Below are 19,291 nucleotides of genomic sequence, written 5' to 3'. Positions count from 1 at the left end.
AATCCTAGCTCTGTGTAATCTCTGCACAACATCAGCCCCATACTATGATTTGCAATTTCAGACCCTGCATGCATCACCCTCTACAAGAGATATCTTCCGATAATGATTTGAGATGGCTTTATTCAGCTTCATTCCTGTCTCTTGGGATTCCTGATATTGTATCATGGATGGTTAGTAGAATTATTCAAAGTCTATCGATGGACAAAAAAAGAAAGCTTGGGTTCCATCTAGCGTAACTTGTTACCTCGAGATGTCCAGGATGAAGAAAGAGTTTAGATATGGACCTGAAGTAGTTTAAGTTGGGAAGACAGCTTGAGTCTGTGTTTCTTTTTGCTTAAGTTTCTTTCATCAGAGCTTGAACTGATACTGGTATTGCCTAGGTAGGTTGAGTGAATGGATTGAGAGTCAAGTTGGGATTGCTGGAATGGATTGTGTGACTTGTGACTAAATAGAGATATATATAAATTTATTTGAGATTTCATTTTCAGGGACAGGGGTGGTATGTATGTATTGGGTTGGTTGTGAACATCATGCACTACACGGCTGAATTTTGGGATAGATGCACATGGGGATGGTCTTGATGTAGGTATTCGAGGCTGCTTTCTTTCAATTATATCTAGGGTTCGGCGTTGTCCTCAGTATCAACTACTAGTATGCACGAGGTCGATATACAAAGTAAACTCCGGGGTCGACTGTGGGGAACCCTGGATAGTCACATGGAACAAGGAGATGGAGTTTCCAGGCGCAGTTCATGTATATACACCTCCAGACTGGACCCAATTTACATCTACATCTACACTGAGCAGACTGTGGCTGAACAGGAAGAAAAATATGTAACTCGTGCCGGGGACAACAGCCGTAGCCCGGATTCTCATATCCCTCGCTGTAATTTTAATTGAAACTGATCAAACTTCGACGCCTCTTGAAAGGGGGATTGATCATCACGTCTCATTAGAAACCAGAATCTACTATACAATACATGAGTAGAACTGGCTCCCACAGGGGGGCATAACCACCTTCATTGGAGTTAAGAGATGGTCCACATCGACAAAACAAATCGCTTTTTAACCCTTTCTTTTCTTTCAGTCGTTGAGACCATCTCCATCTTATCCACCAAGACCACGTCTGTCGCCTCAATCCCTTAATTGGTATAAGAATTTAAAAGGAGAACAGCCGGGCACTCCAAAAAACCACCAGTCCACCAAACGTTTCACCAAGCCATAATTTAAGCAGAGCGAGACGCTTAGTCCTTGGACTTCTTGGGACCCTTGACCTTGGCGACACCACGGAACTTCTTGGAGCGGTTCTTGCGTTGCTTGCCTGTATCAGTATGTGTCAGTGGGGGTGACCAATATAAAGGGTCGGGCCTTTCGGCCACCTCACGAAGAGGTAATTCTTCAGAGAAGAATTTTTGGAGATAAAAAAGAGAGTAAAAAGTTCCAGGGGTTTGACATACGCTGTTGGCGGGAAGCCTTCTCGATCTTGTCGGCGAAGCCGATACGGACGAGACGGTAGTGGGGCTCGAACTTCTTCAGGGCCTCGGAGGAGTCGTAGACCAGAGCGAAGCCAGTGGACTTGCCACCACCGTACTGTGTGCGGAACCCGAAGACGGAGACCTGGTCCTTGTTGCTCTTGTAGAGGTCGGCCAGCTTCTCACGGAGCTCGTCCTTGGAGACGTTGGGGCGGTTGGGGTGGAGGACATCCCTGGAAGTTAATGTTAGTCGCGGTTTGATGGTAAATGTGACGTGTCTGTGTGGCTGCAAGATTCGCGAAATTGGTAACAATCCATAAATCCCTGGTTTTCAAAATTTCAAGACGAAATTAGGTAGACCGGTTTTTTTTTCTTCTTCTGGTCGTTTTTGATGCCGAGGGTGTGCCCAGTTCATTCGGAATGAAGATATTTCGATGTCCTTGCCGAGGATTCGTGGATTTGTCCCAATTTGCATTTTGCATTTGCGCCAGAACGATAGAGAAACGGGGAAAGGGAGTCTTACACGACCATCTGCTTGCGAGCGAGCAGAGGGTTGCGAATGAACTTGCGAGTCCGCAGAGTAACGGGAGTGTCGGCCATTTTGGTGGTGAGTGGTGATGCGGAAGTCGAATGGAAATGGACGATGGACTTTCAATTTTCGTGTGCGTCGCTCGGTTACGGGGCTGCGCTAGACTTCTTTTGGTAATGTTTAGTAAGGTGAAAAGTGGGTCACGGGGCTGCTGACTGTACTACAGTAGTCTTACCCCTTATCGATAAGAGATAAACGATATCAGCATCTAAAACTCTATTTGTGGTCATGTACCCCTTCGAGTAGGGAACAAGGATTCCTGTTTGTTTCAGTTTATAGATACAAGGGGCTGGTAGACCCTTTGTGTTTTCATATGTGATATGAATATGTGCGAATTTTTTGGGGGGTCTCAGGGACAGGCCCGGAAAGGATTCAGAGAGGCACGCGATCTCAACGGAGGTTCTGTTACCTTTTGAGAGGGCGTAGAGTGCAAATAACAGCTTAATCAATCATATAGAATACTTGTATTGTCTAATTTCATCTCACGTCAATACCAGTAGAACTCTTTAGGTAGTAAGCCCTACCCTGCTATGTATATTGTATAGTTCGGAATTAATCCGGCATTAACCATGTCTCTAACCCTGATCCACGCTAAACCCAATACAGCAACGACGTCACATCCAATTTAAACATTCAAATGTTTCATGCACCGATCCTACCTAGCTTCTAAGTACATTTCTGTCTTCTCCCCAAACAGTCATGGCAGATACAATCCACAAATTATCAGCCCAGTACTTTCAACTTGTCGACCCACCAGAACTAACCATTCCACCCGATGATGTCCTCGTGCGCCCCGAGGTCCAACACGCACTATACAAGCATATGTTCGATGAATCTTTAACCCCGCTACCACCAACAACTTATCGCAGCCGAATTCTCAAATTGCTCCTCGCGCGCATCGAAAATGGAATTCAAAACCCAGATGAACATGTACGTTTATTGCAATTAGCATAAGCATAATCATTACTACATCTGGATGGGACATAGCTAGATCTGCTTGCGACCAAATTTCAGAATCAATGCTAATATAATACCCTCTAGGAAATCTCAGATGACCTCATGGAATGTTGGGGTAATCTCCTCTCCGAACCAAAACCCAGCGCTATCGAGGCAGCGCAACAACTTTCCCACGTGAAATATACCGCTCCGCAATCCGAATCGCATACTTCAGATCGCACGGTCACAACTATAGAATCGCGCGGCGTGATTCTGTCCGGTGGTACAACTGGTAATCGTACCTGGGAAGCGGCGCTACATTTGGAATCTTTTCTTGCCTCCCCAGCTGGCGAGGCTCTTGTCACCGGGAAAAGGATCATAGAACTCGGTGCTGGAACAGGGTTTCTCTCTCTATTCTGCGCGAAACATCTTGGTGTGCGTGGTGTTGTTGCGACGGATCGAGAGCATGCGCTGATTGAGACTATGAAGGAATGTGTACGTTTGAATTCGGGGCCTGAGTCAACTCAGGCGAGACTGGATCAAAGGAGTATGATTCCTATGTATCCTGCTATTTGGGACTGGGGGACACCGTTACAGAGAACGGAGGAGATGGAGTTGCTTGTTGGAAATGAGGATTTGAAATTTGATGTTGCGCTTGGGGCTGACTTGGTATGTATTTCTGTCTTATTGTAATTTTTCTTGTCTTGTTGTCTTGACAATTGCTCTGGCTTTGATTTGATGCATGCTGATATTTTCTAGGTTTATGATGCGGATCTTGTCCCACTTCTCCTGTCGACTGTTCGAGACCTTTTTGACAATTATGGGGTCGAACAGTTTATTATGGCAGCGACTTTACGCAACGAGGATACTTTTCAAACATTTTTGACTGAGTGTGGTGAGTTGAAGATTCTATGATGGATCAAAGCTGAACACAATGGAAACTAATGTGGTGAATAGAAGCGTATTCGTTCAAGGCTGAGTATCTTCCGGTTCAGTCGACGAATTTGGACGAACAGACTGGATTCTTTCATTCTACGACTATTCCGATTCGAATGTACTGCATATCAAGGGGTTGATATGCTGTTTCATGAGGTGGTAAAGCCGTGCATGGGTGAGCGACTTGAGTGACGGCCTCAATAAAATGCAACACGCTAGTCCAATTCACGAGCTATCCTCACTTTCTAGATTACCCCACAGTTCCTCTCAAAAAAGCACGGGCATCATTAATTTGATCATTTGTCCTAATAAACTTGATAAACTTGCCGCAGTTAATTACGCCACGGTAGTGCCTGGTACCTAACTAGCTAATTTGTATTACATTGAGTGTGACTTCGCTGTTCACCAAGTCCATCCTGTGGTATCCTTAGCCCAGTCCATCGTCTTTGGAGATATCTTAGCCAAACGAAACAGAACGTAGTACTTGTCATGCCACTCTTCGCTTTTATCAGTACGGCCTGCGCGTGAAAAACCTGAGAAATGCCTAGTTTCCGTCAGCTTATAGTGTTCGCCACTCAACAACGGATAGAGCGTACATATTCCCGGTGGCATTGTCATAGATGATCTTTGACATAGTTGACATACGCGGTAGGTAACCAAACTTCTTCAGCTTTCTAATGTTCATGTCAATCGAGAGCACGCCAGGCAAAGAGTTCTCTAGGCTTACGGAAAGGCCTCACGAAATTTATCACGGATCACTTGGCGCGACTCAATATCTAGCCCCCAGAATTCTTCTGCGCTTAGAGGCTCCCCGGGGACTTTATCCCAAACCAAATAAGTAATATAACCTCCCGGAACGATACTATCTTCGTCTTGCTTTCCCTCTTGGTAAGCAAGGAGGTCAGGGACAACGTCGCATTCATTTTTCTTAAACAATTTCAAGGTCGTCAACTCAACGTGTGGTTGTGGCTTAGCAGCCTGCTTTCGTCGAATCTGAGGGCTCTGATATTGAGTGCCAATAACTGGAATTTGAAGATAAATCCGCATAAAAGCCTTCTTGCTAGGATTTCCCTTGGGGTGGCAGAGAAACTTAGCAGCTGCGAATGGAAGTCCAAGACCATCCGCAACGTCTTGCTGCGTCATCGACTGAGATCGTTCAGAGAGTTTCTTATCGATCACCCAGGTCTGGCAGGGCAGGTGAAGGGGCGGCTCAGGTGGTGGATCGAGAGTGACGTCCGTGCCGTCGAGGCCGCACAGGAACTCGGCAGTTTCGGGATTGTTCATGCTGACTTGATAAGCTTTGCAACGATAGATGAAGACCTATTGGTAAATGAAAGCCTAGTAAATCTGGTGTGGAGACCTCCTAGCGGGTTCTGGTAAACCGTTTTGGCACCCACAACAGCTAAATAAGCAGGCGGTCCGCCTTTTTGATTGGTCAATAAGACCCACATTAAATGCTTGTTCCAATCCTTCTTGTACTCTTATGATCTCCCACTCGAATCGCACATAGCCGAGGCGATGCAGATCCTACGTTGCAACAGTTGTTGTAGGAGACTAGAATACATCTTAATGGGGGTACTGCGGCGATTGTAGCAACGGTTGACTGAAAGTTGATAAGAAAAATAACACAAAACTCGTAAAAGACACAACACCGTACCTGCCCAATACGCCTTTATTTGTTCCAGCACTATCGCTATCAACTTTATCAACCAGGATTTTAAACCGATTTCTACGCTTCTCAAATCTATAACTTACACTCTAGAAGCCTCAAGCTCAATTCTTGATGTTTTGAACGGACTCTCTATTCTGTCTACAACCTTAGACAATATGCCGGCAAAACAAGCCCGCGTAAGGGAGATAGCTTCTCAAGCCCTTCCTCCATTCCTCCTCGGCCCAAATCACACCAAATCCAACGCCCTCCACGATATCGAGTTTGTGGGCGAGCTCCATCGTTGGTCCAATTTCCTCCGTTTTGTCGAAAATGAGATCCAAGGTCAGAGATGGAGCACCAAGGTCATCAAGTACACCCATCGATTAGGCAACCCTGAGGCTGAATCGCAAGTTATTGGCGATGAAACAGGCCTTCAGGGTGTTTTCAGTCATTCGGTGGGATTTATGGTCGGAAAAATCCTAAAGGCCCAGTCAATCGATCTAGAATTTGCGGACTTCAAGTGCCTTGGAAACCACTATGCTAACACGCCTGATAGCATTCTCATGACCAAGAATGTTGAGCTAAAGGTTGTTGGGGAGCTTAAAGTCCCTTGGGTGTACGAACACGAGATGTGCGAGGCGTATGAGGAAGAAAGTATGCTTCGCTATTTGCTTGCCCAACCGATCAAATATATGAAGGATCTGAATTGTATGTATGGCTTCATGAGTAACTACTGTGAGACGATATTCCTTCGGCAGGAGTTCATTGCAGGCAGATGGATCATCGATTACTCCCCAGTCGTTCGGGCATCTACCTCCTATGTCAAGACGGACATGGCCGATCTCCAGGCTACACCAGTTGTGTCATTGAGGCAATGTTTCCTTGCTGTTGCGGCTCTAGCACAGACACAGGGGCCTGTCTACAACACAACACCAAATTCAGAATGGGTTGTGAAATTGAGATGACATAGCGACTACAAGTCCCCAAGTCCCACTCTGCGCCTCCGGATCAGCGCCATGTTCAGCCTCCGAGAAATAGGAAAAGATCTGGCTTTCCCATTTTGCCAAGAGTCGAAGCCCCCGGAAGCTCCTTTCTTTTGCTCCCTTACAAAACCACAACTGATAAAAAATCTCGAAAATTTCATACCAACTTCCATGTTAGCCTTATCCGCTCATGCTCCGATTCGGTCCTTGGCGACGCAGATCCGTTCCAGCAACCCGGTCACCTCACGCCCTTTCTAGCTAGGATAATACCCAATTATATTGATTATACTACTATACGGTGTATACGGCACTGGAGAAGATCCTGAGTATTCTTTAAAAGGGTATTATATTTGTTATTTATCTTTGAATATCATACTGTGGACTTCGTAGATTTTAATAATCTCGAAGATGAAGAAAGAAACCCGGAATAAAATAAAAGGAACGTCTTGAGGGTATCATTCATAGAAATAACGCCAGCACGATTCTGTTCACGAGCTCAAACGGTAAACGCGAACATGGTGCAAATGCGACAACCCAAAATAAGATCCAAAACTGGATAAACCACGCAATGCAGAAAGAGCACTAAGCCAACCCAAATGCAATGCTAAAAAATACCATGGAGTACGAATAAGGAGGGAGACAAGTGGCTGAGGTCATAGAGAAGGAGTTTAGGTTAATGGGAGAGATGGGGAAGGAGTGGATCAACCGTGTGACATATATCAAGTGTTGTCAGCAAGGCTTTCTCGTAGCAGATTCTCATCTATACCTTGGACTTGAACGGTAATCGGTGCTGGGGGTGGAGCACGGAGGCCCATGATTGGACCTTTTTGATTCACGCCTGGGAATCTGAACTGGAGAGCTGATGGGGGATCAGCTGTCGGTGGCTCGTGCGAATGAACCTTGCTTGGCGTTGATTCAGAGGAATTTGAAGAAAGTGCTGATTGAATGGCGGCAATACGGCCTTCGCTCTCGGAATCCAAGTTCTCTGAGACTGGAGCCATGCCCCACCGACCCAAGACCCAGCCGCCCACGCGGCGACCCAACGTGGAGGGTTTGCGACTGTTTGTAGGTGTTGTGGAGGAGGTGCTGGTGCTGTCTGCGGAGGCAATAGAAGCAGAGTCAGACGGGAGAATCGTAGCTGATGTGCTTGCTGCTGCCATTGAAGCGAGGAGGGAGCGGGAAGATTTTTCAGGGCCCTTGGCTCGATCGGCAGTGACTGTAGGCGCTGAGATGACTGGAGGCGTGGAAGCCAGGGATATACTAGAGGACATGAGGCGTTGGGGGAGTCGCATGCCCGAATGCCAGTCGCCCATGCGTGGTTGCCGGCTGATCGGGGTGTGGATGTCCATCCCGGCGACGGAGAGGAGGCTGTCGTGGGATGTGGACTTCCGTAGGGAAGGTGTATAGGGGGCTTGTAGTCCCAGAACATCCTCGGCGGTTGCTGAAGAGCGTCGCTCTGCGGATGATTGAGCGTATATTCCGTAGGGTGGTGAAGATTCTGATTCCTCCGGAATAGCTGGGTGCGTCGCAATGCCATCGCAGAGATCGAGATATGCAGGCCGATCATACTGGTCCCCGTTGAAAGGTGAATCTTCGTGGGGCGTGTAGTCAAAATTGTCGAAGCCACCCAAAGGTCTGGATGGGGGGTCAAAGCCTTTGGAATTATACGCTTCCATAATTGGAGACGAGAAGACTGTGCTATCGGGACTAGTGGGTTGAGAGAAATCATACCCTCGCTCGACGCGGTCAAAGATGGAAGAGGTACGAAATGCAGACTGTGGGGAACTGGCCACTGAATCGGCCGGAAGTGGTGGTGATTGTAGTGACCATCGACGCGATGAGGATTGTGGCGGAATAGAGACGGAGGTTTGGGATAAGATGGTGTTCATGGATGAGCCTGATGATTGGGAGCGATGAATAGAACGGCGAGGGGAATGAGTGCCAACGGCTGAATGCATAGGGACGGGGCTTCCCAGCGAAGGCCTCTTCTTCTTGACACGACGATTGGCAGTGCCTTTGTCCTTTTTTGAGGATGTCGGTGTGTGATAGTGATGGTGGATGTGAAATTCTTGTGACACACGGCGTTCTTTTGACTCTTTCGTCTCTAGTTCTTCGGATAACGTCGTCATAGGCGCAACTTGAGAGTTGCTTTCTTCATCCACACCTTCCAGCGGCTGATGAGAGAAAACCTGGTCTCGAAGATGTTGTACTTCCTGATTGGAGTTGTCAAGCATCTCACGTAACTCCATAATACCGACTTGCAGATTTGCATTATCTTGCAAGATATCCTTGACAAAACGCGAGACCACCTGGGTACCAGGATTGCGGCCAAGTTCGGACGTCGCGGCAGCACCTTTCAATCGAACGGCTGCATTGTCAAGCTCACGTTCCACATTGCGCTTTCGCTCCATTCGCTCCACCAGTTCCTCGTGTCTTTCGCGTTCCTCGCGAGCTTCGGATTCAATGCGCTCAACCTGATCATGAAGGCCTCGTAATGTGTTCTCGGCATTGCGCCAGCGCTGAAGAGCAGACTTCTCGTCCTCCTGGGCAGATGTCAAACTGTCCTGCAGTTTCGACTGCTCACTTTCCATGATTGCTAATTGCATCTCTAATTCGGCAGCACGGGATGCAGCAACGGTTAATCTGCGTAATTCCGACTGTGTGCTTTCCAAAGTAAGAGTAAGCGACCGTACATGGTCATCTGAGTCAACGACGGCCTTGTTTAAACCATCAAGCTGCTCTAGAAGACTTCGGTTCTCCTCAACAATGCGCGCATTCTCTTCTTGGACCTGGCGCTTTTCGCGCTCGAGTGCATCGACATTCTCAAGTAATCGCCGGCGATCGTCTTCCGCCTCGGCCATATAACTTTCATGACGATGGAGCAAAGCCTGTAGAGCAAAGGTCAGCGACGACGACCCATGACAGTCTGCTGAAACAGAGCGATTGTGGAGATGAAAGGTAGTCATGACGGACGCCAACGCAATGAGTGAGTATGGGAGACCTCAATGTGAGAGGTTCCATGTGTGAAGCAAATAAAGCAAAAGTAAAGTATTCCAGCAACACCTTCTCTCTACCTGGCGTAGATAGAAATTATGGGAGGGAATATGCAAATAGAAGGGGGAAATAATTGAAAAGCAGAAACTGGAAAAGTTCCCTTCGCTAGAAAAAGAAAAGGGACCAACGAGTGTTTGTGCGGAATGATGAGATGAAAATGATGGATCGTCAATCATGCATGGCTCAGCTCGCCATGAACACCAACTTCTCCACACTGTGTTACAGAAGAACGGAGAAAGCGCGGAATCGAACACTTCTAAAGAAATAAATCACGTACCTGACCTAGTTTTGCCGCTGTTTCAAGGTCCCTTTCCAGTCCCTCGAGAGCAACATTATTGTGTTCTAGCAGAGCGCAATCATCACGACCACAGCAGCAGCGCAGCGAAGATGGCGCACGGTAATGCGTCGGAATGCTGGGATATTGGTTCCCGTCCGAGCTATGCGGAAGGGAATCCATGGGCGGTATGAGAATGAGAATGTAGCCCCTTGGGCGAACAACGAGTTGGCGAGCTGATCATCCGTTCCCTGCGTTGGTCTCTGGATGCGAGCTATCACAGAGCCACACTGTTCTCTCTCTCTCTGCAAGGTGATGCAGCGTCGAGTATCACAAGCTGTTGGCGCGAGAAAGCGGAGAAATCAGCTGAACCGCTGACGTAACTGGATTATGTAATGGGTACACAGTCTGCCGAATCGGGAAGTATTGGGTATTGGGCTGCAAAAGGGACTTTGAGGAGGTGAAATGAGCATTTATTGTAATATATATCAGCTAATGTATCTTTAAATTTCCAGGGGATAAAGGATTTGCATGATCTACTAGCCACTGGGTATAGGGGGTTGTTGCCCTAGTTAGCCATAGTTGTATGGGGAGGGGTCTACATTCCGCATCGCCGTTGACAACCCTTGCATTGCAAATTACTATGTACTTACTCGTCTAGATAAGATCTTCGGTAGATCAATTTTACACAAGAGACTAGTAAGCTTGATGAAGCCTAATCCACTGACACCCGAAAATATATAGGAATTCAGTAGTGTAGAATAGATCAGTAGCATCAATATAGCATGTAGCTTGTGTCTACCTCAGTACTGAACTTCTAGATATTCAAATTTTCTCAGTGCTCGATCGCCATTCTTTATATGCGCTATCTAATGGCATCTGCAACCAAATGGATAAGAAATCGATCAGTACCCTTTGAAGACATGAGTCTGCACACAAGTACTATATCATTCCATTCTACACAAATCCTATCTAGGGTATGCAATGACCAACATTACAAGCCTGGCAGCACCCAGAGCCGCAATACAGTGATAGACAGATGAGTGCACAATGAGGGGGGATGAGTAAATGAAAGAAGAGGGTTCCCCGGAGAATCAAGGGAATGACGTTCTCTCTATCAACTCTGGCTGTGTATTACCAACCAAAGTCTTAGGTAGCACACTCGACAAAGGGGAAAGGCAGTGATGGAGAGATTGAAACAGATGAGGAATGAAGAAGGGAGAGGGAAGAGCGATGGAAGGGTGGTGCACAAGTGAACTACCCCAGACAGACTCAGCGCAGAACAGAATATGATGGTCCAGATTGTCATGCTGGACAGTTGATATATTCTTCGGAGGGACACAGAATAGATGGACATCATAAGAAAAAAAGGAAACGAAAGAGCGGAAAGTTGAATCATATTGCCAACGCCATATCAAGGAAATGCTAGTTTCCGAACATTAATGAACGCCCCAGCGCCGCCGTCTTCGCTGATCTCGTTAACGAGAACCTCTGTTTGTTGATAGAGTCTCTCTAAAGCAGCAGACGAAGATTTCCCAAGTGAGACTAAACATTAATTAGTATACAAGCACTTAGAGATCAGGCATCTATGTAGAAAGCTTACCAAGAATGGCCGAGTTCAGTTCCTCTGCCACTGCTACTCGTCCCTCGGGGTCTAAGTAATGCCCGTGCCTGGAATGGTTAGGGTCTGGATATGCAACTAGAGAGAAGATGTCCTCCAGCGTCTTCTTATCTCCGCCATTCTCGTCGGACGGATAGTCCATGCGTAGTTGTTGACCATATTGAACGGCCTCAGTCAGAAGTTCGTTGAACTGAGCTACTGCCGCAGCCGCTTCTTCGGTCTCTCCGATGACCATGCCATCTGCATCCCAGTCTTCGCCGCCGTCGAGTTCCATCTCTTGATCGAAGACCGCATTTGTGCCTGGGATGCCTTGTGATCCTGATTGTCGGCGTTTTTGGGTTGCGTTTGTTGCTGCTGCAGAGAGTTCATTTGACTGTCGCATCATTTCGAGGAACTTGCGGCACCGGAGCTTGAAGTGAATGTGGGGGAAATCTTCTAAGACATTGGCATAGTAGGCATTCGTATGTTTCAGAGCTTTGTCAATGTCGCCGTCGAGGATAGCCGCCCTGATTCCTGATTTGATGTTAATTTAGTTTCACACCAGAGAACGTTATCTATGTAGGTGGGAGCTGCTTACTGTTCCTATTAATAGCTTCGCGGTCCTCTTCCACTTCGTACTTCTTCAACGGTTCGTCATGTCCATTCTGGAGAGCTGCAGTTTCAGTGGCAACCTCTTCTGCGAAAGCCCGCGCAGTCTCCACATAGCCATCATGAGCCAAAAATTGAGCGACCAATTCCTGAAGTAGAGCTGTTTCATCCAGTGGAGGTTGCAAGCTATCTGTATTTGTAGTTCTGATTTGGTTATCGATGTCATGTCTCTCTTGCTGTTGGGAGTTAGTCAATTATGCCAAATAAATTAAGATGGTTTTTGCGTAGGACATACATCAACCATGCCATCAATGTCAAAGACGAATGGCTGTTGACCGAAGTTCGCTTTCAAGTGTACTGGGGGCTGTTTCTTCATCCCCACCGATGGATATAGCTTAACATTGCGCAATTCATGAAATGCATATCCTAGCAAACTGTTAGCTTTCATTTGCCACGGAAATATATATGCGTACATATATATTCGCAATTCGGATAGTCTCATACCTAGAAAGCTTCCATTCTTTGTGAAGAAGGCCTGCCCTGTGGAGAAATTGACCCCACATCCGACAGTATCACCAACGCCAAAAGTCGGCCCATACGGCCGACCTTGTCCTTGGCTTTCACCAAAAAACGACTTTCCATCGTCTCCATGGTATGCCCAAGATTCCTGCTCCCAACCGGGAAGTCTCTCAACCGATGCTTTGGGACTCGAGAATCCTATCCCGATCATGCTGTATGACGACAATACTTATTAGTATATATTTTCATCTCCTCACCTCCCGTTTCTTTCGCATTCATGATTTGGATATATAAGGAGGTACTTACCCTTCTTTGGGTTTGGCTTCAATCTTTATTTCAAAATAGTAAATTCCGCACTGCGGTGGCATGGGGTTGTCGGCGCGCAGCGCAGCAGCCTCGTGATCATGCTTGTGTACTGGACCAGTGTATTTCACATCCAAACCATCGTTTGATAGTTCTAGATTGGCATATTTGTCAAATGCATTCCACTGGGTGGGTAATGGGCTAATGTGGTCGGCGGGAGACGGGGGATCCTTTTCGATGAGATCATACGTCATCCCACGATGGGAAGGGGCCATGCGATGGAGGTGCACATGGCTTGAGGAGGTAGATAGTGGAGGGTTCGATGTAGATGTGGAGGAGGCATCACGATGTTGGGTAGCTGTCTTCGCTCGCTGGGCGGCGTCGAGACGTGATATGTATCGGGAGTGACGGAGGTAGGATGGGGTGAAGAAGGATGGCCCGTCGGCCAGGGCTAGATTATGCGGAAAGTCTGTTGGTCGTGAAGCGATTCCGGCGTACTTGCGAGAGTATGCTGGGAGCGAATCTGGGGAGGTAGAGGCCCTCCAGGCTGAGTTGAGATGCATATCTGCGGCATCCAAACCGGACGAGGCCCGATGGAGAGGGGCGTCAGGCTGAGAATATGATGGGTAGGAGGATACAGGGTTTGAGTTGAGTAGATGGGAAAATGAGCCTGATATTGGGGGGAAAGGGCGTTGCCGGACACGACGGAGGCGTAGGAGGAACGACGTTGGCCTGAGGCGATACCGTATGCTGGAGCTCCTCGAGCTCCACCGGGGAAAGGAATATCAGCCATAGCGGGTGCGGGTAACCCACCCCCGAATAGATGAGGGGGATCAACTCCCAAGCCGCGAACGGAAAAACGATATGCGACTGCGATTTCACTCGTTGTATACCAGTTCTGTATTGGAAAAAAAAATTGTCGGAGGGTTTCTGGCCTTTACTTTTTCGCTGCTATTCTCGTGACTCTTTGTCCTTCGGTCTATTCTTCTTCTCTTCCTTCTTGCTTATTCGTTTTCTCCTGTCTTTGCTGACTCTTGCGTGACCGAGCGGGTCCTTTGTTGACCGAAAGCAGCGAGGATGCCACCACGCCAGAGAGCCGTAATAGTGGGAGGTGAACCCAACGTGGGAAAAGAAAAGATAAGGTATTAGATCAAAGCTGTCTCGGAAGAAGCAGGGGAATTGCGGGGCAATCAGGATTGACACATTGTGACGAGAAAAAGAAGGAAAAGAGGGGAGATGGACTGATAACCGGGTCACGAGGGCACTATACATCATGGAGGTACCTAGGTAACCCATAGAACCCTATAGACGGGTTATAGCGAGAAGAGAAGAGATTTAATATGGGATAACCTTTTTTGAATGCAGCATAGAGAGCCATGCAAGGTTACCTGATGATTTCTTTTTCATCCGTGCCACCTTTGTATGAGAAGCTGCCAGGGAACCAGGCTCTTGATGCCTATACTTGCCGGTGATTGGCCTCGTGCCTTGAAAGTTGATTTAATACTGGCCTGAGCTATAATAAATAATTTGAATATACGAGACAGATATAGAGAATAGTTTGTGAAGGTAAAAGATCAGCCAGCAATTTCAAGTCGGGCTTCAAACTTTTTTTCGATCGAGAAATATCAGCGCTATGGACCATCACATCCCCAGCAAATATGCACTTCGCCCAAGACATGAGCAAGTACAAAGAAAGATCCGCCAACTTGATCAGAAGATGATGGACATGATCAGAGGGAGAAAGAAACATGAAAATCACCCGGATCGCCCATGACAGATAGAGAGAACAGAACAGAAAACAAAAAACAAAACACCTCAATATAATACACAATATAGCCCTGTGGCAGCCAAATATTATCCCAATTGCAAGGTGACATGAACATGTATAGTCCGTTGTCTGTCATGAGGGGAGAAACAAATGAAGATGTGGGGGGAAGAACAGAGGAAAAGAATAGCAAACCCGAAGCCATTCCCCAAATGCGCCGTACCGAAAATCCATCCCAATAGTGAATCGTAAGAAAAGAACAAAGAAAGGAAAGAAACAAACATCAAATACTATACAGCACATAGCTCATGCCGCCATAGCAATGGCTGGCGAAGAGGGCTCAACTAGATTAGATGGGGCTGGAGTAACTTCGCCGGCACTCTTCTCGCTGGGGACGGCACTGCTGCCATTGGCAGTCTCAAGGCCGGTGGCAGCTAAAGTAGCTTTGGCGTCACTGTCGCCACTCTCGAGGACAGCTTCTTTGTTCTCGTCGGATTCGAGCTGAGCGGTCTTGAATGTGTGCCAGGCGGGTAGCTGCCACGCGACTCCGGTGAAGCTGCGGAGCTTCAAAGGTTGACGATCCCATTTGCGACATGGTGCACCAGTGCGATCAAGGGCTCGAAGTCCCGCGTTGATGGCGCCGGTATTCGCCTTGGGTCCTAAACGGTGGCCGGGGCCCAATTTACTTGGATCACCTCCTTCTTCCCTATGAAGACAAGTCTAAGTTAGTAATTTGTTTTCAATACCTGTCCGTGACCCTGGTTTGGGTATTTTCCAGGTGTTGGGCAGGATAGTGTTCCTACGTACAGTTTAAGCTTCTTCTTGGGTCCAGGTCTGCCTCGTGAACGCGCCGCGGGTTCTGTTTGACCATTTGTCCGTTTGTTGCCCGGCTTCGGTCCCGGAACTCCCTTCCGGCGTGGGGTGTCGCCGGGGGTTGCCCCAGCTGCTGGCGTTGAGGTAGCTTCGGCATCGGATCCATTGTCGGCAGACGAAGGGCGAACCACGGGGGCTTCAGAGGAGGCCGGCGAGGAGCGTTCGGTACTCTTCTCGGGTTTGGGTTGTGCCGGGGACGGTCGGTCTGTACCGTGTATAATGCGATATAGGCTGTCTGGAGACACTTTCAAAGTAATCATTAAGGTACTTGGGGCGACGGCCTTGCTTGTACTAGCGCGATTGGAGCGACCGTTGGTAGAGCCGGCGGCAGGCATGATGATGGAGGCGGAGGTTGGGAAGGTTGACCTCGTCCTTGTTGATGTGGAAGATGATGAAAGATCAGGGGGGTGAGAAGGATAATGTTGTCAAGTTGATGATGATGTTAGGGGCGATCGTGACGTGGTGCCTTATTTCTCCACCGCCCGAAAGAAATGAAGAGTGGTTTATTCGTCAGGTTATGAGGCAAAAGTGTCGACAGTGAATAGAGATGGGATCATAGTATGGAGGAGAGGGGGAGTAGATGGGAAGGATGAGGGAAATGGGCGGGGAAGGGAAGAAAGGGATGGTCGGAGTGGATTTCATCTCGTTTAATTTCTCTGGATAGAAAAATCCGCAGAAAAAGGGTTTTTGTCGCAGCCGTGAGAACGAGGAACCACCAGGGGGTTAGTAGAGGGTGAAAGGGCCTCGCAGCCGGATGGTACACCGTGTGACCAAGATTACACCGCGATCGGTTTGAATGGAGGCCCGGGAAGTGCATTGTGACTGTACCATAACCAATATTACGCGCCCTGGAGGTTTTTGGACCCGATCTGCGTCAAAGAATCCATACGGAATTTAGTACGGCGGTACTCTATATATGGGGTTGTCTATAATTATCACAAGTGACTAGTTACTATTGCTTCAAATACTGGATACCCATTAATTAATATCAAAATATCATTTACACTCTCTATCTTTTCCCTCCTCAATCATTGGAAACTTACCTCATTCCGTTTCCACCTCGACAACCCTAAACTCCGTGGATGGATCTCATTCCACTCCAACAGCCCGTACCCGCTGCGTCCCGAAAAAAATAGCTCACGGGGACGGTTATTAAGTAGCCTGATGACTATTAATATGCCCAGGAACTTTATCCAAGTGGCAAAAGTCAAGCCGCAAGGAAAAACGTATATAATATACCACCCCATTAAATCGATAAATCTAGTGATCGTCTATATCAATCGCTGTTGTATAGAGTAGCATACTTAGGAGTACGAATGGGTGCTACTATAACATAGTATGATAAGCCCCGAGGATCCTAGACTCACGATACAGTGCCACAATAATCTCTAAATCTAATATACACATGCGCAATTTATCTCATTCAAAACTTTCTTATCGTATTCAATCTCGAAATCATCAATAGTCGCAAATCCCTATAGATTAATTCATGATGTCGATCTCTCCATACAAAAACTGACTTATCAATGATATACAGCAAGAGTGGATCTATATAACACGTGACTCTCATGACTCGCCGAACTAGGCTTAGCGTGTGACTTTTTCACCGCGCCGCAAATCTCCATCCTCATTCTGATTTTCTGCCGAGTCGTTCATATCGTTGAGCAACTGGTCCTTTGGTTTTTGCTCTGATCGCCGGCAAGATGAAGTACGTTTTGGTATCTGGAGGTAAGACTATTTCGTCCGATTTCATCTTGTGAAAGAAATTCTCAAGAAAATCAAACAGCAAATCTACAATTACCAGAATTGATAGCTAATCTCATTTTTTCTTCCCCGCGGCAGGTGTCATCTCCGGCGTGGGCAAGGGCATCATTGCCTCCAGCACTGGCCTACTGCTGAAGTCTCAAGGTCTTACTGTGACCAGCATCAAGATCGATCCCTACATCAACATCGATGCGGGTACCATGGCCCCCACCGAGTCAGTATTTTGCGCATCCCAACGTCTCGATTGAAAAAAAAAAATTATAAAAAATCACATGTGACTCACACCCGTGTAATATTGCTATAGACACGGCGAGGTCTACGTCACAGATGATGGCGGTGAAATGGACCTTGACCTGGGCAACTACGAGCGCTACCTCCTCACCACCCTGTCCCGCGATCACAACATCACCACCGGCAAGATCTACCAACACGTTATCGAACGCGAGCGAATCGGAAAATACCTGGGTAAGACCGTCCAGGTCGTCCCTCACATCACAGATGCCATCCAGGACTGGATTGAGCGAGTCGCTCTTATCCCCGTTGACGAGTCCAGGGCCGTGCCTGACGTTTGTATCATCGAGCTCGGTGGTACCGTCGGAGATATCGAGAGTGCTCCCTTTATCCACGCTCTGAGTCAGCTCCAGCGTCGCGCTGGAAAGAACAACTTTGCTCAGATTCACGTGTCCTACGTGCCCATGATTCCTCCCGGCCCTGGCGGCGAGCAAAAGACCAAGCCTACTCAGCGTGCCATGAGCGATACTCGCAGCGCTGGTCTAAACCCTGATTTGATTGCCTGTCGTTGTGAGCTGCCCCTTGAGGCTTCCACAATCCAGAAGATCGCCAACATGTGCTCAATGGAGCCCAAACAGGTTCTGGGTGTGCACAACGTGACGACTACATACCACGTACCCATGCTTCTCGAGAAGCAGCACCTGATCAAAACTCTCAGCGAACTTCTCGACCTTAACTCCCCCACCTCCACCGTCATTCCTCCTAGCCCCGAGCGTCTCGAGAACGGCAAGCTCATGTGGCACGACTGGTGCGAGCTTGCTCGTGGCCAGGAATTCGTCCACGACACCGTCTCTATTGCGCTGGTGGGTAAATACACTACCCTCCATGACGCCTACATCAGTGTCTCCAAGGCGCTTGAGCACGCCTCTATGTACTGCAACAAGAAGGTCCAGGTTGTCTGGGTCGATGCCTCGCACCTTGAGGAAGAAACCAACTCGCCGGCCGAGTACCATAAGGCGTGGCACGCTGTTTGCACCGCGGACGGTATCTTGGTCACTGGTGGATTTGGTAACCGCGGTACAGAGGGTAAGATCAAGGCGATTTCATGGGCGCGCACACAGAAGAAGCCCTTCCTCGGTGTGTGTCTCGGTATGCAGCTGGCTGTGCTCGAGTACTGCCGCAACGTTGCGGGCATCGAGGATGTCAACAGTGAGGAGCTTGACCCCAAGGCCAAGAACCATGCTATCGTCTACATGCCCGAGGTTGACAAGGACAAGCTTGGAGGTACCATGCGTCTGGGTAAGCACCCCTGTATCTTCCAGGAAGGTACTGAGTGGTCCCGCCTGCGCGCTATGTACGGTCCCACCACCACCCAGGTGGAGGAGCGTCACCGTCACCGTTATGAGGTGAACCCTGAGATGATTGGTCAGATCGAGAAGGCCGGTCTCTCCTTCATTGGCAAGGATGTCAAGGGAGAGCGAATGGAGATTATTGAGATTAAGGACCACCCTTGGTTCGTTGGTGTTCAATTCCACCCGGAGTATCTCAGCCGTGTGTTGAGCCCCAGCAAGGCTTTCCTTGGTTTCTTTGCTGCTGCTGCAGGATGTTTGGATGAGGTCACGAAAGCTGTCAATGCTGGTCAACGAAGCATTGGAAAACAGCAATAGATAAATTACTTAAAGGAGGCTGTTGCCTGTTTCTAATCTTTTTGGAGTTCAATGGGCAAACCTGGA

The 19,291-nt window shown here is 48.0% G+C and overlaps 9 protein-coding genes across 9 annotated transcripts; 3 read left to right on the top strand and 6 right to left on the bottom strand.

The window, feature by feature from the left end:
* Window positions 1–1,243: 1,243 nt before the first annotated feature.
* Window positions 1,244–2,071, bottom strand: N7478_009014 (40S ribosomal protein eS24; the record flags this gene model as incomplete). The annotated part of the gene is made up of 3 exons (XM_056925228.1): window positions 1,244–1,320; window positions 1,457–1,704; window positions 1,995–2,071. The coding sequence occupies 3 exons, from the start codon at window positions 2,069–2,071 to the stop codon at window positions 1,244–1,246; spliced, it is 402 nt and encodes a 133-aa protein (XP_056777954.1).
* A 688-nt stretch (window positions 2,072–2,759) lies between these two features.
* Window positions 2,760–4,072, top strand: N7478_009013 (protein-lysine N-methyltransferase; the record flags this gene model as incomplete). Its single annotated transcript, XM_056925227.1, has 5 exons — window positions 2,760–2,990; window positions 3,102–3,491; window positions 3,594–3,665; window positions 3,756–3,891; window positions 3,954–4,072. 5 exons carry the CDS (start codon window positions 2,760–2,762, stop codon window positions 4,070–4,072), a joined length of 948 nt encoding a protein of 315 aa, XP_056777953.1.
* A 262-nt stretch (window positions 4,073–4,334) lies between these two features.
* Window positions 4,335–5,216, bottom strand: N7478_009012 (uncharacterized protein; the record flags this gene model as incomplete). The annotated part of the gene is made up of 3 exons (XM_056925226.1): window positions 4,335–4,476; window positions 4,529–4,606; window positions 4,660–5,216. The coding sequence occupies 3 exons, from the start codon at window positions 5,214–5,216 to the stop codon at window positions 4,335–4,337; spliced, it is 777 nt and encodes a 258-aa protein (XP_056777952.1).
* A 543-nt stretch (window positions 5,217–5,759) lies between these two features.
* On the top strand, window positions 5,760–6,548 carry N7478_009011 (uncharacterized protein; the record flags this gene model as incomplete). Its single annotated transcript, XM_056925225.1, has 1 exon — window positions 5,760–6,548. The coding sequence occupies one exon, from the start codon at window positions 5,760–5,762 to the stop codon at window positions 6,546–6,548; it is 789 nt and encodes a 262-aa protein (XP_056777951.1).
* A 737-nt stretch (window positions 6,549–7,285) lies between these two features.
* Window positions 7,286–9,532, bottom strand: N7478_009010 (uncharacterized protein; the record flags this gene model as incomplete). Its single annotated transcript, XM_056925224.1, has 1 exon — window positions 7,286–9,532. One exon carries the CDS (start codon window positions 9,530–9,532, stop codon window positions 7,286–7,288), a length of 2,247 nt encoding a protein of 748 aa, XP_056777950.1.
* Window positions 9,533–9,792: 260 nt separating this feature from the next.
* On the bottom strand, window positions 9,793–10,077 carry N7478_009009 (uncharacterized protein; the record flags this gene model as incomplete). Its single annotated transcript, XM_056925223.1, has 2 exons — window positions 9,793–9,834; window positions 9,898–10,077. 2 exons carry the CDS (start codon window positions 10,075–10,077, stop codon window positions 9,793–9,795), a joined length of 222 nt encoding a protein of 73 aa, XP_056777949.1.
* Window positions 10,078–11,308: 1,231 nt separating this feature from the next.
* N7478_009008 (uncharacterized protein) lies at window positions 11,309–13,718 on the bottom strand (the record flags this gene model as incomplete). The annotated part of the gene is made up of 7 exons (XM_056925222.1): window positions 11,309–11,439; window positions 11,498–12,028; window positions 12,093–12,339; window positions 12,399–12,529; window positions 12,608–12,834; window positions 12,929–13,376; window positions 13,424–13,718. The coding sequence occupies 7 exons, from the start codon at window positions 13,716–13,718 to the stop codon at window positions 11,309–11,311; spliced, it is 2,010 nt and encodes a 669-aa protein (XP_056777948.1).
* A 1,278-nt stretch (window positions 13,719–14,996) lies between these two features.
* On the bottom strand, window positions 14,997–15,898 carry N7478_009007 (uncharacterized protein; the record flags this gene model as incomplete). Its single annotated transcript, XM_056925221.1, has 2 exons — window positions 14,997–15,396; window positions 15,498–15,898. The coding sequence occupies 2 exons, from the start codon at window positions 15,896–15,898 to the stop codon at window positions 14,997–14,999; spliced, it is 801 nt and encodes a 266-aa protein (XP_056777947.1).
* A 1,368-nt stretch (window positions 15,899–17,266) lies between these two features.
* On the top strand, window positions 17,267–19,225 carry N7478_009006 (putative CTP synthase; the record flags this gene model as incomplete). Its single annotated transcript, XM_056925220.1, has 3 exons — window positions 17,267–17,291; window positions 17,406–17,541; window positions 17,632–19,225. The coding sequence occupies 3 exons, from the start codon at window positions 17,267–17,269 to the stop codon at window positions 19,223–19,225; spliced, it is 1,755 nt and encodes a 584-aa protein (XP_056777946.1).
* Window positions 19,226–19,291: the final 66 nt, after the last annotated feature.

This window comes from Penicillium angulare (genome assembly GCF_028827245.1).
Source record: "Penicillium angulare strain IBT 27051 chromosome Unknown utg000005l_segment0_segment0, whole genome shotgun sequence".
NCBI lineage: Eukaryota > Fungi > Ascomycota > Eurotiomycetes > Eurotiales > Aspergillaceae > Penicillium > Penicillium angulare.
Note: the sequence above shows the minus strand (reverse complement) of the source record. Positions and strands in the feature narration are given on the sequence as shown.